The 21,402-nt window shown below is 33.6% G+C and overlaps 1 protein-coding gene across 1 annotated transcript in view; it reads left to right on the top strand.

The window, feature by feature from the left end:
• Positions 1-21,402, top strand: part of SI (sucrase-isomaltase) — a 101,015-nt gene that overhangs the window by 69,453 nt on the left and 10,160 nt on the right. The window contains exons 36-44 of the mRNA XM_081829088.1: positions 5,890-5,977; positions 6,918-7,056; positions 12,313-12,446; positions 13,620-13,654; positions 13,739-13,855; positions 16,600-16,748; positions 18,558-18,642; positions 18,727-18,783; positions 19,395-19,519. Of these exons, the coding sequence (XP_081685214.1) occupies positions 5,890-5,977; positions 6,918-7,056; positions 12,313-12,446; positions 13,620-13,654; positions 13,739-13,855; positions 16,600-16,748; positions 18,558-18,642; positions 18,727-18,783; positions 19,395-19,519 (929 nt within the window). The remainder of the gene's footprint in view (positions 1-5,889; positions 5,978-6,917; positions 7,057-12,312; positions 12,447-13,619; positions 13,655-13,738; positions 13,856-16,599; positions 16,749-18,557; positions 18,643-18,726; positions 18,784-19,394; positions 19,520-21,402) is intronic.

Genomic DNA, 21,402 nt, shown 5'->3' with positions numbered 1-21,402 from the left:
GGTTAAGCGTCTGCCTTCGGCTCAGGTCATGATCTCGGGGTCCTGGGATCGAGTCCCGCATCGGGTTCCCTGCTCAGTGCAGAGCCTGCTTCTCCCTCTCCCTCTGCCACTCCCTCTGCTTGTGCTCTTCTGTCTATCTCTCTGTCAAATAAATAAATAAAATCTTTAAAAAAAAAAAAGCAAGCAGATCAAAACACACCTAGATAAAGCCCACCATACTCTGGCCAAAGTCTACAGATTTCCCACTTCAGGCAAGGAATAACTCTGCAGAGGACTGACCTGAGGGGTAGAGCAGCCATAACAAAGCAGTAAAGTGCATGCAGCACACACCAGAGACACTTCCTGAACACCAGGCCCTGGACATTATATGACTTCTTTTTCATAAATCCATTACTCTCAGGAGCAGGAAACATAACAGGCTATCATAAAACACAGAAGAAGACAGAAACCTAGACAAAATGACAAGATGGAGAAATTCATCCCAAAAAGAAAGAACAAGAAAGGGTTATGGCCAGGGATCTAATCAAAACAGATATAAGTAATATGTCTGACCCAGAATTTAAAGCGACAATCATAAGGATACTAGCTGGGCTTGAGAAAAGTGTAGAAGACATCAGGAACACATATACCTCAGAGATAAAAGAGATTAAAACCAATCAAACTGAAATGAAAAATACAATAACTGAGATTCAAAACTGACTGGAAATAATGACCACAAGATGGAAGAAGCAGAGGAGTGAATAAGTGATATAGAATATAAAATTATGGAAAATAATGAAGCCGAAAAGAAGAGGGAAAGAAAAACATTGGATCATGAAAGTAGACTTAGGGAACTCAGTGACTCTGTGATATATAATAACATTTGTATCATAGTAGTCCTAGAAGAAGAAGAAGAAGAGAAAAGGGGGCAGGTTTATTTGAAGAAATTACAGCTGAAAACTTCTCTAATCTATGAAGGAAACAGACTTCCAAATCCAGGAGACACAGAGAACTCCCATTAAAATCAACAAAAGCCAGCCAACACGTAGACATACCATAGTAAAATTTGCAAAATACACAGATAAGGAAAGAATCTTTAAAGCAGCAAGGGAAAAATATCCTTAACCTGCAAGGGAAGACAAATAAGGTTTACAGCAAATCTATCCACAGAAACTAGCCAGGCAGGAAGAGAGTGGCATGATATATTTAGTGTGCTGAATGGGAAAAATCTGCAGCTAAATATACTCTATCCAGAAAGGCTATCATTCAGAATAGAAGGAGAGATAAAGAGTTTCCCAAACAAACAAAAATTAAAGGAGTTTGTGACCACTAAACCAGCCCTGCAATTAATATTAAAGGGGACTCTGAATGGGAAAGACCAATAGCAACAAAGACTAGAAAGGTCCAGAGAAAATCTCCAGAAACAATGACAAAACAAGTAATAGAAGGGCACTAAATTCACATCTATCAATAATTACTCTGACTGTAAATGGACTAAATGTTCCAATCAAAAGATATAAGGGTGTCAAAATGAATAAAAACAAGGCCTATCTATATGCTAGCTGCAAGAGACTCATTTTTGAACTAAAGACACCTGCAGATTGAAAGTGAGGGGATGGAGAAACACTTACCATGAAATGGACATCAAAAGAAAGCCAGAGTAGCCATACATATGTCAGACAAACTAGATTTTAAATCAAAGACTGTAAGAAGAGATGAAGTGGGGCATTATATTATAATAAAGTGGTTTATCCAACAAGATGATCTAACAACTATAAATCATTTATAGCCCCAAATTGGGAGCACCCAGATATATAAAACAATAACAAACATAAAGGAACTCATTGATAATACAATAATAGTAAGGGACTTTAACACCCCACTTACAGCAATGGGCAGATCATCTAAGAGGAAGATCAACAAGGAAACAAGGTCTTTGAATGACACACTGGACCAGATGGATGTAACAGATATATTCAGAACATATTATCCTAAAGCAGCAGAACACACATTCTTTTCAAGTGCACATGGGATATTCTCTAGAATAGGTCACATATTAGGTCACAAAGCAGGCCTCAACAAGTACAAAAAGATTGAGATCATACAATGCATATTTTCAGACCACAACACTATGAAACTTGAAGTCAACCACAAGAAAAAAATTGGGAAGACCACAAATACAGGGAGGATAAAGAATATCTTGCTAAATAATGAATGAGTCAACTAGGAAATTAAAGAAGAAATAAAAAAAATACATGGAAATAAATGAAAATGAAAAGATGATTGTCCAAAACCTTTGGGATGAAGCAAAAGTGGTCATAAAAGGGAAGTATATAGCAATACAGGCCTACCTCAAGAAGCAAGAAAAGTCTCAAATATACAACCTAACCCTACACCTATAGGAGCTAGAAAAAAACAACAAATCAAGCCTAAATCCAACAGAAGAAGGGAAATAATAAATATTAGAGCAGAAATAAATAATATACAAACAAACAAACAAAAAACCCACAGAAGAAGAGATCAATGAAACCAGGAGCTGGTTCTTTGAAAAAAAATAATAAAATTGTAAACCAGACTTATTAAAAAGAAAAGACAAAGGACTCAAATAAATAAAATCACAAATGAGAGAGGAGAAACAACAACCCACAGAATAACACCACAGAAATACAAACAATTATAAGAGAATAGTATGAGAAATTATATGTCAACAAATTGGACAATTGGGAAGAAATGGATAAATTCCTAGAAACATATAAACTAACAAAACTGAAACAGGAAGAAATAGAAGACTTAAACAGACTGATAACCAACAAAGAAATTGAATCAGTAATTAAAAATCTCCCAATTAACAAGAGTCCAGTGTCAGATGGCTACCCAGGAGAATTTTACCAAACATTTAAAGAAGAATACCTATTCTTCTGAAGCTGTTCCAAAAAAACAGAAATGGAAAAAAAAAACCTTCCAAACTAATTCTATGAGGCCAGGATTACCTTGACTGCAAAACCAGACAAAGCCTCCACCAAAAAGGAAAATTATGGACCAATATCCCTGATGAACATGGATGCAAAAATTCTCAACAAAATATTAGTAAATTGAATCCAATAGTACATTAAAAGAATCATTCACCATGATCACATGGGATTTATTCCTGGGTTGTCAGGGTGGTTCAGTATTCATAAATCAATCAATGTGATACACCACATTAATAAAAGAAACGATAAGAACCATATGATCCTCCCAATAGATGCAGAAAAAGCATTGACAAAGTATAACATCCATTCTTGATAAAAACCCTCAACAAAGTAGGGACAGAGGGAACATACCTCAACATCATAAAGACTGTATAAGAAAAACCCATAGCCAATAACATCCTCAATGGACAAAAACTGAGAGCTTTTCCTCTAAGGTCAGGAACAAGACAGTGATATCCACTCTCACCACTGTTATTTAACATAATACTGGAAGTCTTGGTCTCAGCAGTAAGGTAACAAAAAAGAAATAAATGGCATCCAACTGGCAAAGAGGAAGTCAAACTTTTACCCTTTGCAGATGACATGATACCCTATGTAGAAAATCTGAAAGACTCTGTCAAAAAATTACTAAAACTCATACATGAATTCAGTAAAGTCCCAGGACACAAAATCAATGTACAGAAATCTGTTGCATTTCTGTGCACCAATAATGAAGCAACAGAAAGAGAAATCAAGGAACCTATCCCATTTACAATTGCACCAAAAACTATAAGATACCTAGGAATAAACCTAACCAAAGAGATAAAAGATCTGTACTCTGAAAACTATAGAACACTTATGAAAGAAATTGAAGAGGACACAAAGAAATGGAAAAAACATTCCATGCTCATGGATTGAAAGAACAAATGTTAAAATGTTTATACTTCCCAAAGCAATCTACACTTTTAATGCAGTCCCTATCAATATACCACCAACATTTTCCACAGAGCTAGAACAAACAATCCTAAAATTTGTATGGAACCAGAAAAGACCTCGAATAGCCAGAAGAATGTTGAAAAAGAAAAGCAAAGCTGGCGGCATCACAATTCCGGACTTCCAGCTCTATTACAAAGCTGTCGTCATCAAGACAGTATGGTACTGGCACAAAAACAGACACATAGATCAGTAAAACGGAAGAAAACCCAGAAATGGACCCACAACTCTATGGCCAACTAATCTTCGACAAAGCAAGAAAGAATATCCAATGGAAAAAAGACACTGTCTTCAACAAATGATACTGTGAAAACTGGATAACAAAATGTAGAAGAATGAAACTGGACCACTTCCTTACACCGTATACAAAAATAAATTCAAAATGGATGAAAGACCTAAATGTGAGACAGGAAACCATCAAAATCCTAGAGGAAAACACAGGTACTAACCTCTTTGACTTCAGCTGTAGCAACTTTTTACTAGATATGTCTCCGGAAGCAAGGGAAGCAAGAGCAAAAATGAACTATTGGGATTTCATCAAGATAAAAAGCATCTAAACAGCAAAGGAAACAATCAACAAAAGTAAAAATCAGCCTATGGAATGGGAGAAGATATTTGCAAATGTCTTATCAGATAAAGGGCTAGTATCCAAAATCTATAAAGAGCTTATCAAACTAAACATCCAAAAAACAAATAACCTAGTTGAGAAATGGACAGAAGACACAAACAGACATTTTTCCTAAGGAGACAGACAAATGGCTAACAGACACATGAAAAGATGCTCAACATTACTCATCATTAGGGAAATACAAATCAAAACTACAATAAGTTATCACCTCACACCTGTCAGAATGTCTAAAATTAACAACACAAGAAACAACAGGTGTTGGTGAGGATGCAGAAAAAGGGGAACTGTCTTACACTGATGGTGGGAATGCAAACTGGTGCGGCCACTCTGAAAAACAGTATGAGAGTCCTCAAAAAGTTAAAAATAGACCTACCCTACAACTCAGCAATTGCACTACTAAGTATTTACCTGAAGGATGCAAAAATACTGATTCAAAGGGATACATGCACCCCAATGTTTCTAGCAACATTATCAACAATAGCCAAATTATGGAAGAGCCCAAATGTGCATTGACTGATGAATGGATAAAGAAGTGGGGTGTGTGTGTGTGTGTGTGTGTATTTACTCAGCCACAAACAAGAACAAAATCTTGCCATTGGCAACAACATGGGTGCAGCTAGAGACTATTATGCTAAGTGAAATAAGGCAGTCAGAGAAAGACAAATACCATATGATTTCACTCATATGTGAAATTTAAGAACTGTAACAGTTGAACATATGGGAAAAAAGAGAGAGGCTAACCATAACACTCTTAACTATAGAGAACAAACTGAGGGTTGCTCTAGGGGAGGTGGGCAGAGGGATGGTTTAAATGGATCATGGGTATTAAGGAGGGCACTTGTGATGAGCACTGGGTGTTGTATGTAAGTTATGAATCACTAAATTCTACGCTTAAAAAATAAAAGTAAAAAAATAAAGAAATAAAAAGTTTTCTGTATGTATAAACTATATTTTGTGGTTTTAAAAACCACATACAATTGCTTTTGTAAAAAAGCAATTGATTGAAGGCTCTGGGGCAGGAATGGAGAGAAAGACATGGGAGAATAAACACCATTATAATTTAAATTTATGTCTAGAAAACATAGAAAATTCACTTTTTTATTTATATTTTATCTATAGAAAAATACAGGACACTATGTTTTTCAAAAGGAGTCATGAAATGTAAAAAAGAAACACAGATAAATTAAATCTTTAGTATTGAGATGCCTTATATTTTTGCTCTTTAGAATAGTGAATGTGCTCAAATATGCTGCTTTAATTTATTAGCTCTCTGAATTTAGTTCCTTTGAGAATGTATCTTCTAAATTCTTTTTGTTCACTTTTCTCTCTTTTTTTAAGGACATGAATGAACCATCAAGTTTTGTGCATGGAACAGTTGGTAATAAATGCAGAAATACAGAGTTAAATTATCCGCCTTATTTCCCAGGTACAATATTGTTGCTACACCTTTGATGTTATTGGTATTTATTAATAAGGTTTATACACCTTATGATGTAGGGAATAGGTTTCACATTCCTAATTCCCACTACCCATCTACACATTGAACCGTAACTCAACCCATTAGCAATACTATTTAACATTATTTTGAGAAGAAAAATCAAGAAATATGTTGTATTTATATGAACACATTCCTAACTAAACATGCTTAAAATTGTTACTTTTGACTTTCTTGAGAATCTCCCCAGATTTGAAAATTCTCAGTAATTCTTAAGATTAAAAAAAAAAACTTTTATGAAGTTTTCTTTTTAAATTTTTCTTCATTAGGAAAAAAATGAAAGAATACGGATAGCACTTCTTTGGTCATTCCTGACTCAAGAAAAAGGGGTCTAGTCACTCAGCATTCATTCTCCTACTCTTATGTTCATAAACTGTTGACATCTAAAGTGATGGTAAAGCTCTGAAAAAAATGCATCTTTAGCTGAGAAAAAGTGGATAAAAAAATAAGTGTTGTTATAGCATTTGCCCAGTTCTTATCCCCAGGGCTTTATGTTACCAAGTGGATTTTTAATAAAAGTCTATTTAATCAGTATGTCACATCTGAGTGCTCAAAATATAGTAGACATTTAGGAGAACCCTTTTTATTTCAGGTTTTTATTAATTCATGTTAATTGGTAACATTTTCATTGCTGAGTACAGTAAAATTTCCATATAGTTTTCAGTCACAATTGTAACTACAGTCAGTTACAATTGCAGATTTTTTTTTCATTTGTAATTAGCAGAGACAAAGTGTACAAATGGTTAAAAAATCAATATTATTTTAAAACAATGATTAATGATTTTGCCAAAAGAATTTATAGTTATGATTTATACATTTGGATACAGGGTACTTCATAATATATTAATATTTTTCCATTGCCTCTTCCCAGAACTCACAAAAAGAACTAATGGATTACATTTCAGAACTATGTGTATGGAAACGGAGCAGATTCTTAGTGATGGATCATCCGTTTTGCATTACAATGTTCACAATCTATATGGATGGTCACAAATGAAACCTAGTTACGAGTAAGCAATGTTCATAATTATTCTTTTTGACTCTTTATTATCTTTTAGATATTAGATTTAATGTTTTACCTACTTCAAGATTTCTTCCCTGCTGACCTTATCTGGTAGCACTTTCCTTCCCAATGTTGTAACTTACTTGGTCCTTTATGGCACTTAGAATTATTGTGTTTCTCTCTCTCTCTTTCTCTTCCTCTCTCTTCATGTGTATTATTTATCATTGTTTTAAATTTTCATCCCATTCCAAAAGCAATTCTGAACAATGTTATTTTGTTCCTCAATAGCTCATAAAAGCACAGTGATTAATAAATAATAGGTGTTCAATAAATAGTCGTGGATGAATAAATGAGTAAATAATATATAATTGATGTAATTAATTAGGCATTAAAGTTTGGTTAAATCTGTTATTTAAATCTATTATAACCAAGTTACAATATGTGTAAGTGAACTTGATTTAATGTCCACAATAAAAAAACTTTTATGTGAGGCCAGTGATGATGGAACACAAACTATTCTTTGAATATCAAGTCTTTATTAGCACTGTCCAATAAGACTTTCTGTAATGATAGAAATGTTTTATAATTCTTAGGCTGTCCAATATGGTATCTACTATCCATATAAGGCTATTGAACAATATGGCTAGTGTGACTCAGAAATGGAGTTTTATTTTATTTTATTTTTTAAGATTTTATGTATTTATATAATTGAGAGAGAAAGAGAGAGTGCAAGAGAGAGAATCTCAAGCAGACATTCTGCTGAGTGTGAAGCCTGACATGGGGCTTGATCTCATGACCCTGAGATTATGACCTGAGCTGAAGTCAAGAGTTGGACACTTAACCGAGTCACCCAGGCATCCCCAGAAACAGAATTTTAAATTTTATTTAATTGTAATAAATTTAAATTAAATAGTTCCATGTGGCTAGTGTTCACCATATCACACAATGCAGCTTTAGGTCACTGGTTCTTTTTTGTTGTTGTTTTTTAAGACTTTATTTACTTATTTGACAGAGAGAGAAACACAAGCAAGAGAGGGAACACAAGCAGCGGGAGTGGGAGAGGGAGAAGCAGGCTTCCCGCTGAGCAGGGAGCCCGATGCGGGGCTCGATCCCAGGACCCTGGGATCATGACCTGAGCCAAAGGCAGACGCTTAACCAACTGAGCCACCCAGGTGCCCCTAGGTCACTGGCTCTTAACTACACAGTATAATCACCTGGAGATTAAAAAAAAAAAATTGGATTTAATTGGTCTGTACTATACCTAAGACCTGAATTTTAAAAAAATTCCCAAGTGACTCCAGTGAGAATGTAGGGTTGAAAACCACAGCTCTAATATATGACTGAAGTTGGTAAAAGAATGAAAAGCATTTTGGAGTAAAGGGTATGGGTAATATTTCCTCAGTTAGTGAAACATGCTTATCTTAGAACCAAACTTTTTCAACCTAGAAGAGGTGAATTATTTAAGATATTATCACATGAATGAATGACCACAGATTTGTTCCCCAAATTCCAATGTAGGGACACTAAAATCATGTAGAAAGACTAGGAAATACCATTTTTAAGAGTAAACAAATTGATCTTCAACAATATTTTTTTTATTGGGACAAATGTTTCTTTAAATTTACCCCACTGGAATATAATTTGGAGCACAATTATCCTCACTTTTTATCCTCAGCTAACCTCATTTTATCATAAAAATATAGATATTAAGAACAAAAATACTGAAAATTGATTGATAATCTTGTTGGCAAAACTTGTGCATTTTGAGATGAAACTATGTAGTTTAAGGGAAATTGAAAAAAAAATTTCTTCTCTGAGGTAGTAAATTGAACTTCTGGAACACATTTCACGAATCCTAGCACACTGTGGGATGCTTAGTAAATTTAAGGAAATGTAGGTAAATTTCTAAATAGTTGATATACAAAGATATTTAGGGAAATTTAGGGATATTTAAAATACATTTTACTCTTAAATAACAAACATTATGAGGAAGAGATCAATCTTTCAAAGAACATTTTTAAATTTAAAGTCATAATACATTTCTTTAATAGTGTTAATTTTGCTCCTATTCATAAAATTTTCAGTAAAAGTTTCAACCACATTTGTTATTTAAATTAAACAAATTAATAAATTTTAAATGTTGAGTTAAATAGCTCAATTTACACATAACCCTAGAATTTTCATGTTTTAGATATTTTCTTGATATTTAATTTTTTCAGTTATATTAGAAAAAAATGTTGAATTTTCCTTCAGAAATTTTAGAGATTAAATATAGTCTATATTTTTAAAAACCTTGACAAATGTAAAAGGACACATAAATAAATTACATTTATATTTAAGCAAAAGATGGATACTAAGTACTTTTTATTTATCATTGGAGAAAAGCGAAAGGATTAAAAACACATTTTTTTCTTCAAGCTATCCAGACTGTAGTATTTTATTGTTCCTTTTTTTTTGACGCAGCTTATGTCTTTCCAAACTAGTGCAGATTTGACATGCAACTAGTTCTTGCTACTGTTCTTTTCATTAAATATGTCACAAACAAGAAAAACCAAGGAAAGAATACAATGAGTGGACTCAGAAACAGGAGATAAATTATCAGCTTGAGAAACTGCAGTTTTAGAGGAAGGACCTTGGATACCAGTGGCAATGAAGTTTCATATGTAAATCCCATACAAAAACTTTCAGTCTTCAGTGGATTTCTTTCTCTTATTTAAAATTCAATGTTGAACTAAAACAAAGCCTATGCTTCAAATGTAGGAATAAATACACTTAAAACTACCTCAAATTGTGCATTCAAATTTCAGACAAGTATTCAAGGATTATATAACTATATATTCCATATTTTCAACTTCAACAATTCCTGAGTGACTTTAAAGATTATTACATATTTTTCATTAGAGAGAATGTAGAAAAATCAAAATCTTTGACTCCCTTTGGAAATTCTCCCTTTGGTGTTAAATATGTAATTTTTAAGTAAAGGCCCCAGATTTTTGTAATCATAATTTAGAATGGAATAAAAAATATCTATTTCTTAGATATTCCTATAGACTTTTTCCCAATAATTTAAGGTATTTTTAGAAGTTTTAAAATTCTTTTCAAAAAATGTTAATGTAGGCAACTATAAACACACAATAAAAATACTTCCATAACAGCATTACAATCCTTTCTATAAATTAGATTTTCCAAAATCAACTGGTAACAGAGTGCAAAGCTGTCCTACAGGTGAAAAGTGTTTCTTAAAATTAAGCTATATTCATTATGACTAAACCATTTGTAAAGTTGGAACATGTTGAAAATGTTTGGAAAATATTTATAGTGATGGGATTTTTAAATTATATTTTTAGTGGCAGCAAGTGATTTCTCAAAAGTTTCATTCTCTAAATACTCTGTGAACGGTTACAGAGGAGATTCTTCTAATGCAAGAAATCCTTAAGAGAAAATTATTGTGAAAATATTTAACACAGAATTCTTCTCAATCAGAAATCTAACAAGGCATATGTTCAGTTATTGATTTAAAGCCTCAGCAAAAAATGTTTGCATACAGCAGAAAAAAAAAGAAATTCTTTAAGAATATATATTTCTTGGGGGCGCCTGGGTGTCTCAGTCGGTTAAGCGTCTGCCTTTGGCTCAGGTCATGATCCCAGGGTCCTGGGATAGAGCCCCCTGTCAGGCTCTCTGCTCAGCTCTCTGCCCTGCCACTTCCCCTGCTCGTCTCATACTCTCTCTTTCTCTCTCTCACACTGTCAAATAAATAAAATTTTTAAAAAAAGAATATATATTTCTCGAATGTGAACACATTAAGAATTTGGAACAGCTCTATCTTTATAAATACTTTTTGTATTAGTTAAATAAAATCAATTTTGTTTGCAAATTAACTCAACTTAGAATGTACATTTTCACATATATTTTTAGATTGATCATCAGTTTTTTTTATTCTCTATATAAATAATCATTCATTTCTTGTTAAATGTCAGCAAATATATGTGAGGTATGTTAAATACGTTAATGTTCCTAAATAGACTATACACTTTATATTTATTCTAGAAAATGAAGCAATGAAAATAGTTTTCTTATGTTTTCTTTTTAAAGATGGGTATACATGCAAGTAGAAAATTTTAAGTTAGCAAGTACAATATGGTCTTTATTATTAACAGATGGTTCAATTTGTCATCTTATGTCCATTGAAAATACTTCCAGTTTCCTGTAATTTTGATTTGAAATATTCATTAATTCAAAAATCTATTGAGCTACTAGTATATGCCAAACACTGTATTAGGTGCAAAAAATACAAAGAAGATTAAGACATTAACTTCAGGAATCTCAAGGTCTTACTGAAGAAACCTATATAAAAAGAAATCAGTACAAACACTGTGGTCCAAAATGATTTTAAAGTCTGCTTAATTATTTGAAGTATTTTTTCCTGAATAGTTCTGTAGTCCTTATTCATATGCAATTTATTTTAAATAATATAAACACTTTACTTGCAATTAATAGTGGGATATTTTTCTACTTTAGATGCTCTTATGATATCACAGAGAGAGAGATGCAAATAATATAAAATAATGCATTATTATATTATTTTTAGCACTAGAATATGTTTTAAAATGAATAATAAGTCATTGAAGACTGAGGAGGGGACAAAAGAAAAAAAAATGATGTAATTTGTAAAATTCATTCTCTTGATGTCTAGCCTTGGATAGATTCTGTGCTTGAAATAGAACAACTAGTTTTATTTTTAACACCCAAAAACCTTGCTCCCTTTAATCTACTCTCTAAAATAGAGAGTATTGTAGCAAAGATTCTCTGTAGAGTAATATGGAGATTAAGTGTTGACAAGTTATAATTGAGAAGGATTAGAGCAGTCAATAGTTAGAGCCTAGAACTTTATTCAAGAGAACACAGTTAAGTAAGAATAAAATGAGTTCATTCAAAAAACTCAAGAAATGATTAGTTAGTTGATTTGATAACTTCAGTAGTTGACTTAACTTGTATTCATTGAACAAATAAACTTAGGCCACTTAGGCATGTCAGTCTGGTAAATGTTGGAAGGGAAGAAACATACATGTTCTTTATGTTTGTGAGAATTTTATAGTATAATGAGAGAAGACTCATTTATAAAGAGCTAGTTGTAGTAAGAGAACACAAAAACACCATAAACACACACACACACACACACACACACAACACACCTTTTTAATGAGGTGCTCATATGTAGAAATATCTGAAAATACCTCATGTAAAAACTTTCCATCTATCTTAGTGCATTGCAGAAGACAACTGGCAAAAGAGGAATTGTTATTTCTCGTTCCACATATCCTAGTGGTGGACAATGGGGAGGACATTGGTTTGGAGACAACTATGCACAATGGGACAGTTTGGAAAAATCGATCATTGGTATGTGAGTCACCATCTGTATCGTTACTCTGGTGAAGTTTCCTCTTAGGTATTCACTTTTGCTGGTACTAGTTCATATACTTTATAAGTCCTTTTCAGAAACATGCTTTTTTGCATCATATTTTATGACAAATAACATGATGAAAAGACAGTGAGCTAGAAAGTAGAATCTGGGAAGCTTTATAGAAACTAATGATATCTAACTAGTTTATTTTGAGAAAATAATTTCATCCTTTTGATCTCCGTTCCCTGGGAAAGGGCAGGAACTGGGAAAGATAACATCTAGAGCTAACAATAGAAATGGGTAGAAATTCTAGATTCTAGGGAATAAGAATACGCATAGATACTAAGGAATGAAACATTTCAAGCCAAATTTTTAAAGAGTTTTTGACAATAGTTGGGTAAATAGTAAATAAGACATTATTATTTTAAAGGGGAAATGGATACTTTTCTGTTTCAGATCTAGTTTTAAAAATTCTTTATTGGGGCGCCTGGGTGGCTCAGTCAGTTGAGCGTCTGCCTTCGGCTCAGGTCATGATCCCAGGGTCCTGGGATCGAGCCCGACGTCAGGCTCCTTGCTCAGCGGGGAGCCTGCTTCTCCCTCTCCCACTCCCCCTGCTTGTGTTCCCTCTCTCGCTGTGTCTCTCTCTGTCAAATAAATAAATAAAATCTTTAAAAAAAATTCTTTATTGTTTATATTAGGATTCAAGGAAAACAATCAGTGTTTAGAAATATTACTTTAAAAGGAGAGCTGGGATATCGCATGAATCCTATATTATTGAAGTAATCTCAGATGATTTTATTTCACAAGGATAATTTTTTTTCCAAATGATGAGACCTATGGTTAAATAATTACATAGATAGCCTTTTATTTAAAAAAAAAATAAACCAAGGAAAATACTACCACTTTTTTCTCATACTATAATGTATTTATAACTGTTTTGTGCTCTGAATATACCATCTTGAAAGTGACATTTTGTAAATGTCATTAACACTATAACATAAAAAACTTGAATGCTGTAAGAGGAAATGATAGAAAGGTATATTAATAATCTGAAAAATGTTTCATTGGATTAGGTTATTAGAAATAGGACATCTTCATAAATAGAAAAAATCAAATATCAAAATATATGAAATAGTAGCTTTCTAAGTTTTTTCCTGATTTTTTTTAAGGTATGATGGAATTTAGTCTCTTTGGAATCTCATACGTAAGTAGCTCTATTCCTTTTATCTGCATAACTATAAAGATTAAAAAACAAATGATTAAAATTAAACATCACAATATATTTTAGACTGGAGCAGGTATCTGTGGTTTCTTCAACAATTCAGAATATGAGCTCTGTGCCCGCTGGATGCAACTTGGAGCATTTTATCCATACTCAAGAAATCACAACATTGCATTTACTAGGGTATGTAGTTACTGCATCTACTCTCATTCCTTTCGCCCTACTAACCTTAGAAGTTTTTAAATAGAATTCACCTTCTGCGAAAACTGAATGGGAAGATATCAGACAGGGAGACAAACCATAAGTGACTCTGGACTCTGGGAAACAAACTGAGGGTTATAGAAGGGAGGGGGGTGGGAGGATAGGGTAACCGGGTGATGGGTATTAAGGAGGGCACATGTTGTGATGAGCACTGGGTCTTATACGCAACTAATGAATCATTGAACACTACATCAAAAACTAATGATGTACTATATGTTGGCTAATTGAACATAATAATAAACAAAAATCATTGCAAATTAAAAAAAAAAAAAGAATTCACCCTACCAGGCTGATTTTCAATGCATACTTTGAATGAACCTTTACATTTACTGAGGACATCTGAGCTCATTGCTTTGAGAATTTTCTGATTTGGATTACTTTATACTTTGGGGTTTAGAACTTGGTTAGCTGACATACTTACTGCTGTTCTATATAATTTTGGAATACCCGGGGGGAGGGGGGAGCTGCTTCCCGAACTTCTTCCAACTGAGATAGAACAATAAAAAAATCAGCTTCAAACTAAATAATTAGAAGTGAAAAGTCATTTGAAATACTAGTATCAGTGTATGAAAATGAGCAGATTTAAAAGGCAAATGTTAAGACAATGAGTTGAGAAATTGAGAAAAAAAAGGAAAAGGGAATTATGAGAGCTAATTCTTGTGTGGTGGCACAACTCTCCATGTTACTAAATTTCCTGAAAGAAATTTTTGAGAAAGAGAGGTGACAATATTAAAAATTATGGAAATGTATGAATAATTAGAGGAAATATCTAACTAAGTGCTAAATTTTGTGATACTTTTAGTAAAGTGCAGAGGAAAGATGAATTATCAAAATGCACCTCATGGAAGAATTGCAGACAGAGCTGGTCTTTGAAGGATGGGTTCTAGCAGTAGTAATTGAGTGGTGGAGCTCATCAGGTGCTATGAAATCTTTGTGTCCCTCCTGGGAAATTTTAGTTAGAATAGAGGGAAGGATTTATTTTAGAAAATGAAAATAAAAATGAAGATCTATATAAGGATAGAAGGCAGTATGGGACCACATTTTGGAAGAATTTGAAAGTTGGGCAGTAACATAGCTTGACGGAATAGGAATATTTTAACAGGAAAACTTGCTGTCAGTAATGCAATTTAGGAAGCTATAATATTGGAAGAGTGGAATGAATCAATAAAAGCCTACACAAGGATTTATTCAACAAGTATTTATGAAGAGTCTACTATTTAATATTTACAAAGTCCCTGCCTCATGATTCATATAATATAGGCAAGATAGAAATAATAAGCAATTATGTGTGTGTATGTGTATATGTATATATGTATATATATATATATATGTATAGTCAGGTATAATAGGATCAGTTACAGCTTACTAATTTTTGAACCATTTTACTTTCAAGGTTTTGCCTACTCTAACATTATTACATATACCAGTGATAACAGTCATCATTCAAGCTTTCTTACTACCTAAATCTAAAAAAGTTGGCATCTGCATAGATATGGCATAGTTCTTAATATCATCATTCCTGTTGTTATCAACAAAAAACATTGAAAGTATTGCTCCCTGGAGTTATGTGGCAGCCTGTTTGTTTCCTAGTACAAATTAAAATATAAAATACTAATCACCTTCCCTATTATTTTTTAACCAGTAAGCGCAACAACTTTTTTTTTTTTTTTTTTTGAGTGAGAGAGAGAGCCATGCAAGTGGGGAGAGGGGCAAAGGGAGAGGGAGAGAATCTTAAGCAGGTCCCAGGCTCAGCGCAAAGCCTGGTGTGAGGCTCCATCTCTTGACCCTAAGGTCATGACTTGAACTGAAATCAAGAGTTGGGGTGCCTGGGTGGCTCAGTCAGTTATGAATCTGCCTTTGGCTCAGGTTCTGATCCCGGGGTCCTGGGATCGAGCCTCACGTAGGGCTCCCTGCTCAGCAGAGAGACTGTTTCTCCCTCTCCATCTGCCCCTCCCTCTACTTGTGCTCTCTCTCTCTCTCTCACTCTCTCTCTGTCATTAAATAAATAAATAAAATCTTAAAAAAAAAAAAAAAGAGTTGGATGCTTAACCGACTAAGCCACCCAGGTGCCACGCAACATTTTTTAAAAGGCTTTAATCTTTCCAGTGTCAATTTTCGTTTTTACCTGGAGTGTATATTCCAGAGCAGACTAGGGCATGTCCTTCTTTCTTACCCAACATTACTTAGGTCCTCTCTTTCTCCTATCTTAATTCTTTAATATCATAATTTATCCATTTCTCATGAGAACACACAATGTGGGGGGCACCACGATGGGCTCTGCATGTCTCTGTTTATTTCAATCTACTTTTGTTCAGCATTTCAGTTCTTTTCCAGTCTTTTCATCCCTACACTGATTATCACCATGATTGGCAATGTATTTACCATCTATTCAAATGTGAACTGCTCTTTACATATGTTCATCTAAACTAAATCAAGCTGAGTGTAATTTGCATTTTTCTTATTAAAATATTATGTTCTCTCTCTCTCCATCATATGAGCTAGAAATATTATTGCATAAGATTTTTGTGATTTTTGTGAAGAAAGTATACAGAACATGGCAGTGAATGAATACTATTTTGTACTTTTTATTTTCCAAACATGTATTTGAAAATTATGATTTAAACAAGGAAAAGAGCTTATGACTATTTCATTCTGCTTTGTTTCAGAGACAAGATCCTGCTTCATGGAATGAAACTTTTTCTGAAATGTCAAGGAATATTCTAAATATTAGATACACTTTATTGCCCTATTTCTATACACAGATGCATGAAATTCATGCTCATGGTGGCACTGTTATTCGACCCCTTTTGCATGAGTAAGTGCAAATTCTTATTTTCTGCCAAAAAGAGATAGATTTCATTTAATTTACTTAATAATCTCATATAGTGTAGGATATTTGAAATTGGAGACGTTTTCATTGCTATTTTGGTACACATTTTACATAAACGGATATTAATAAACAAGATGATATTAAAAATGAAACAGTTATTGAAAAATAATAAGTCTTAGAAATAATTACTATATACCTAGTGTTTAGATTTACATACCTTATTATATTGAATATTTTAAAAATGGAGGCAAGTAATATTATCTCTATATAATGATTTGATTAACTGAAGTTTATAGCAGTTAAGTAAATCTACCATATATATATGTGCCTGACTGAAGAAAACCATCTCACCTCTTCTTGGAGGTGTGTTATAGAGTACCCTAGAACAGTTCTAACATTTTCCTTAGAAAATTGTTTTCGATTCACTTCTTAAGACTCAAACTGATATATGATCAAATCTTAAAATTCTATTCTATGGAGCATAGTTATAAAAATTATAGCAAATACAAGCTAATTCTTACTGTTGATGTCACAACAACAACAACAAATACATTCAAACAAAAATAACAAAACCTTTGAAATAATCAAACTTAACTTCTGTGTACTCTATATTACCAGAGTAATTGAGTAAGGTGATTTGTTAGATTGCACAATTGATAAATCAGTAAAAATACACAGCATGTATTTACTACATTAAATAATAATATGCAAGGCAAAATGATAAAAATAATAGGTTGATCAATATGCCATCTGTTCTGATGATAGGGTCTTAAAAAATAATAGGTCTTCCTAAATTCACATTATCCTCCAGTTATTTTATTAATTTATGTACCATAATCCATTCTTTATTTCTGGTAAAATTTTATTAATATCTTGCCTCTCTTATTTCCAGAGTTTCCCCTTCTGTCTTCTCCCTATTAACTTCCCAGAAGAGTCAGAATATCAACTCTGGACTGAGTCCCCAACCAAAAATATTATTATTAACTCTGCAGACTCTTGTCCTTTTGAGAACATCTGGGCCTTTTTTTCCCATGGGAAGTCCATGAAGCAGTAAATTCAGCAGTCCACCTTGGCGAATCTCAGTTTGTAGAAAAATAAAACAAAAACAAAAGAACAAACAAACAAAAATGTGCAGTTCTGTTTCAATTAGAGAAAAAATGTGGACATTTAATAGTGACTATTCTCAAACTATGGAGAACAGATTTTGGTGTTTCCATTTGTATCTGAAATTCAGAAAATACATTAAATGCACTATTCAGTGAGTTCTAATTTAAATAAAATAAGCAAAATCTTTTTTTATTTTTTGGCTCATTTCTATTTCTTCCCTTCTTTCTTTTTCTTCCCTTTTTTCTCTTTCTTTCTTTTTTTTATTATGGATTCTGGGAAGCAAAATCTTTTTAAATTACTGAGTCAAGATTCTTATAGCACACGTGCCTCACAATTCTCTTTCAGAGTATTTATAATTTTTGCTTCCTAGTTTGTTGATCTACTAGGCAAAGTTAATATTTGTACCTCTGTGAATTCTCTTCAAAGATTTCTCATTCAGTTGGCCTTATACAAATTCTCTGTATTTTGTCAGGAAGTTTAGTTATAGTCTACATTAACTTATAAAGTATTGTACTACTTATTGAACATAAATTCCAAGTGATAGAATTGTTTTTGATTTGTTTATAGTTTGGTTTTCACTTCAGTCCACAAAAGTCTATACTGCAAAATGTGATTTGAATAATTATTTTATGGTATTCAGGAGAAATGAAGTTCTTTGACTTAATTATTTGAAAATATTTTGTCAAGGTTCTTTAATGACAAGCTAACCTGGGATATATTCAAGCAGTTCTTGTGGGGTCCAGCGTTTATGGTTACTCCTGTGTTGGAACCTGTAAGTCTTATCATATATTTTTGTTCACAAAATATTATTTTTCTTGGCCTATATGTTTTTAATGACTGTATTTTTAAATTCCAGTATGCTGACACTGTACAAGGCTATGTCCCTGATGCCCGGTGGTTTGATTATCATACGGTAAGTGGTTAAGGAATTCTGGGGAATTGACTAAAAGGATATGAGTAACAGTTTGATCCTAACCTTTTCATTGGCGGCATATCTGGTTTACTTTACACTTAAAAAGAGTAAGATATTTCTTGCTAATTATAGCTGAATCAAATTACCACACAGTGAAAGAGAGTTAATTTATTCTGCCATAGTTCGTTATGGAGTCATTGATTTATTTTATTGAATAAACATAGAGAGTGCACATTGTACACAAGAAGGTCATTGTCCTGTATCAAACATGCAAAATTATCATTAAAGCTAATACAGTCCTTCCAAGAATAATGTATATGACAAGTCAGGAATAACTTTTGTGACCTTTCAAAACCCACATATTTTCTGAATGAGAGCATCACAAAAACAAATAGTGGTGAATTACTTTCAAAGCTATTAATAACTAAGAGCTAAGTGCATACTTTAAGTAACATGTTTTCCCGAATATGTGTTTGAGTTTTTATTAATTTTTATATTAAGTCTATGATACACTTATACCAATATTTTTGTTTGATACATCAAACACCAATATTGCTGGTGATTCCATTTCTTGCTGCTTATGTTCTTCCTTCTAACCTTCTCATTTCCAGGGCCAAGATATTGGTGTCAGAGGAGAATTTCATGTATTTAACGCTCCTTTATATACAATAAACCTACACGTCCGTGGTGGTTACATCCTACCATGTCAAGAGCCTGATAAAAACACATTTTACAGGTAAGTGAAGTGCTTACAAGAGCTCAGATTAAATTTTGAGGTACGTCATGCTAGAATTGTCAAGAACTGGAAGGGTCTGAGATTTTACCCTATTTCCAAATGAACAAGTTAGTCTGTCACAGTGTCATGGATGTTGGGTAAGAGACAAATGTCTTTCTTACTGATGGCATAACAAGAGACTTGAATTTCATGTTTGTTCCAGTTTTCCTTGTCCCTGAAGTCCCATGGGGATGACATGGAGTGGACTAGACCTAGGCAGATGCTGTGAATGTAGGAGGTTTGTGTCAGCTAAGGAACTCCAGGCTTAGGCACTCAGTCCTTTATAATGGGCTGTAAGCAAATCTGTTCATTCTTTGCTTTCAAGGGGATTTATCTTTATTATATGGGCCAATAAAAATTTTTTTAAATTAATTTAAAAACAAACACTGCCCTATCTTCCAATACTGTTTGCTTTAAAAACATCCATTAAAATATAGTTCAGGGGCACCTGGGTGGCTCAGTCAGTTGGGCATCCAACTCTTGATGTCTGCTGGGGTCATGATCTCAGGGTCGTGGGATCAAGCCTTACATAGGGCTTTGCACTCAACAGAGAGTGCTTGAGATTCTCTTTCTCCCTCTCCTTTTGCCTCTTCCCACCCATATGCAAGGATATGTAGATATTTGAGACTCACGAAAAATTGTCTTCCAACATGATATTCCTTCTAATAGTAAGAAAGGTCCCCAGATCAAAATACCAACTAAAACTTCATGTCTTCTGTATAAATATGCAAAGATATTGATAAATGAATGTCTTGTATTTTGAGTGGCTGCTTTACCTAAGTACTCATCATTTTTGATGCCTCTGACATGTGGAAAGAAATATTATTTACTTCATTGAAACATGATTTCTTAAATGAACCTTTCTATAAACTTTAAGCCAATATTGCTCAGAAGATTTCTCTTTCCTTCCACCTTTTCTGTTCCCCCTTTCTACCTCCTTCTGTCAGTCCTGTGAAGTATTTCCCAACTGACTTTGGTCTATGAAAATGTAGGTATCCATTGACAATATCACTGCTTCTTCAAACTATAAGTCCACTGCTGTCCACAGAAGAACCAGACCTGTTTTTTACAGCCTTGTCCCATATAAAGATGAAAGATAATTCATATTAATTCATATTTTCTACACATTACCGTTCATAACTGATGATCTGGCTAAGACATTCTCTTCTTTGCCCTAGGACCCCTACCTGGTATTCTCTCTCTCTCATTCAGCAATATGCCCAACCTACCAGAGATCATGGGTCCACTGATTTTTTGTGATTGATGTAAGAGTAAATCCTTTTACCAGAGTGGCCTAAGTTCCTGGCTTAGACATTCAGATTCTAGAGGACTCAGTCTCTGTTCCTCTTTTCTTCTCATGCTATATCCACTCATTTGGTGATTTACATGCTGACAGCCCCATTTGGCATGAATGGACTTTTTCTATCTCCTGGAACAATCCAGATCCATTTCTTTCAATATTCTACCCTGATATCAATTAAAGAGGAGAGAAATAATTATATCTGAGAAGTGAGGGCTTCGTGGGGGAGACCATTTATAAATTGGGCCTTGAAGAATCCTTTTGTTGTAAGAGACAAGTAGAGAGGCCACTGTGTGTGTGTGTGTGTGTGTGTGTGTGTGTGTGTGTGTATGTAGAGGGGCAAAGTAAATAGGATATCAGGGTTAGGTATATAGATAGGGTAGAATGTAAACTGTGAAACACTTTTTTTTTTTTAAAGATTTTTTATTTATTTATTTGAGACAGAATGAGAGAGAGAGAGAGAGAGCACATGAGAGGGGAGAGGGTCAGAGGGAGAAGCAGACTCCCCGCCGAGCAGGGAGCCCGATGCGGGACTCGATCCAGG

This window comes from Leptonychotes weddellii, chromosome 1, assembly GCF_054177405.1.
Source record: "Leptonychotes weddellii isolate Sample4059 chromosome 1, ASM5417740v2, whole genome shotgun sequence".
NCBI classification, from domain to species: Eukaryota; Metazoa; Chordata; class Mammalia; order Carnivora; family Phocidae; genus Leptonychotes; species Leptonychotes weddellii.
The sequence above is the reverse complement of the archived record's forward strand: the minus strand, read 5'-3'. Positions and strand labels throughout refer to the sequence as shown.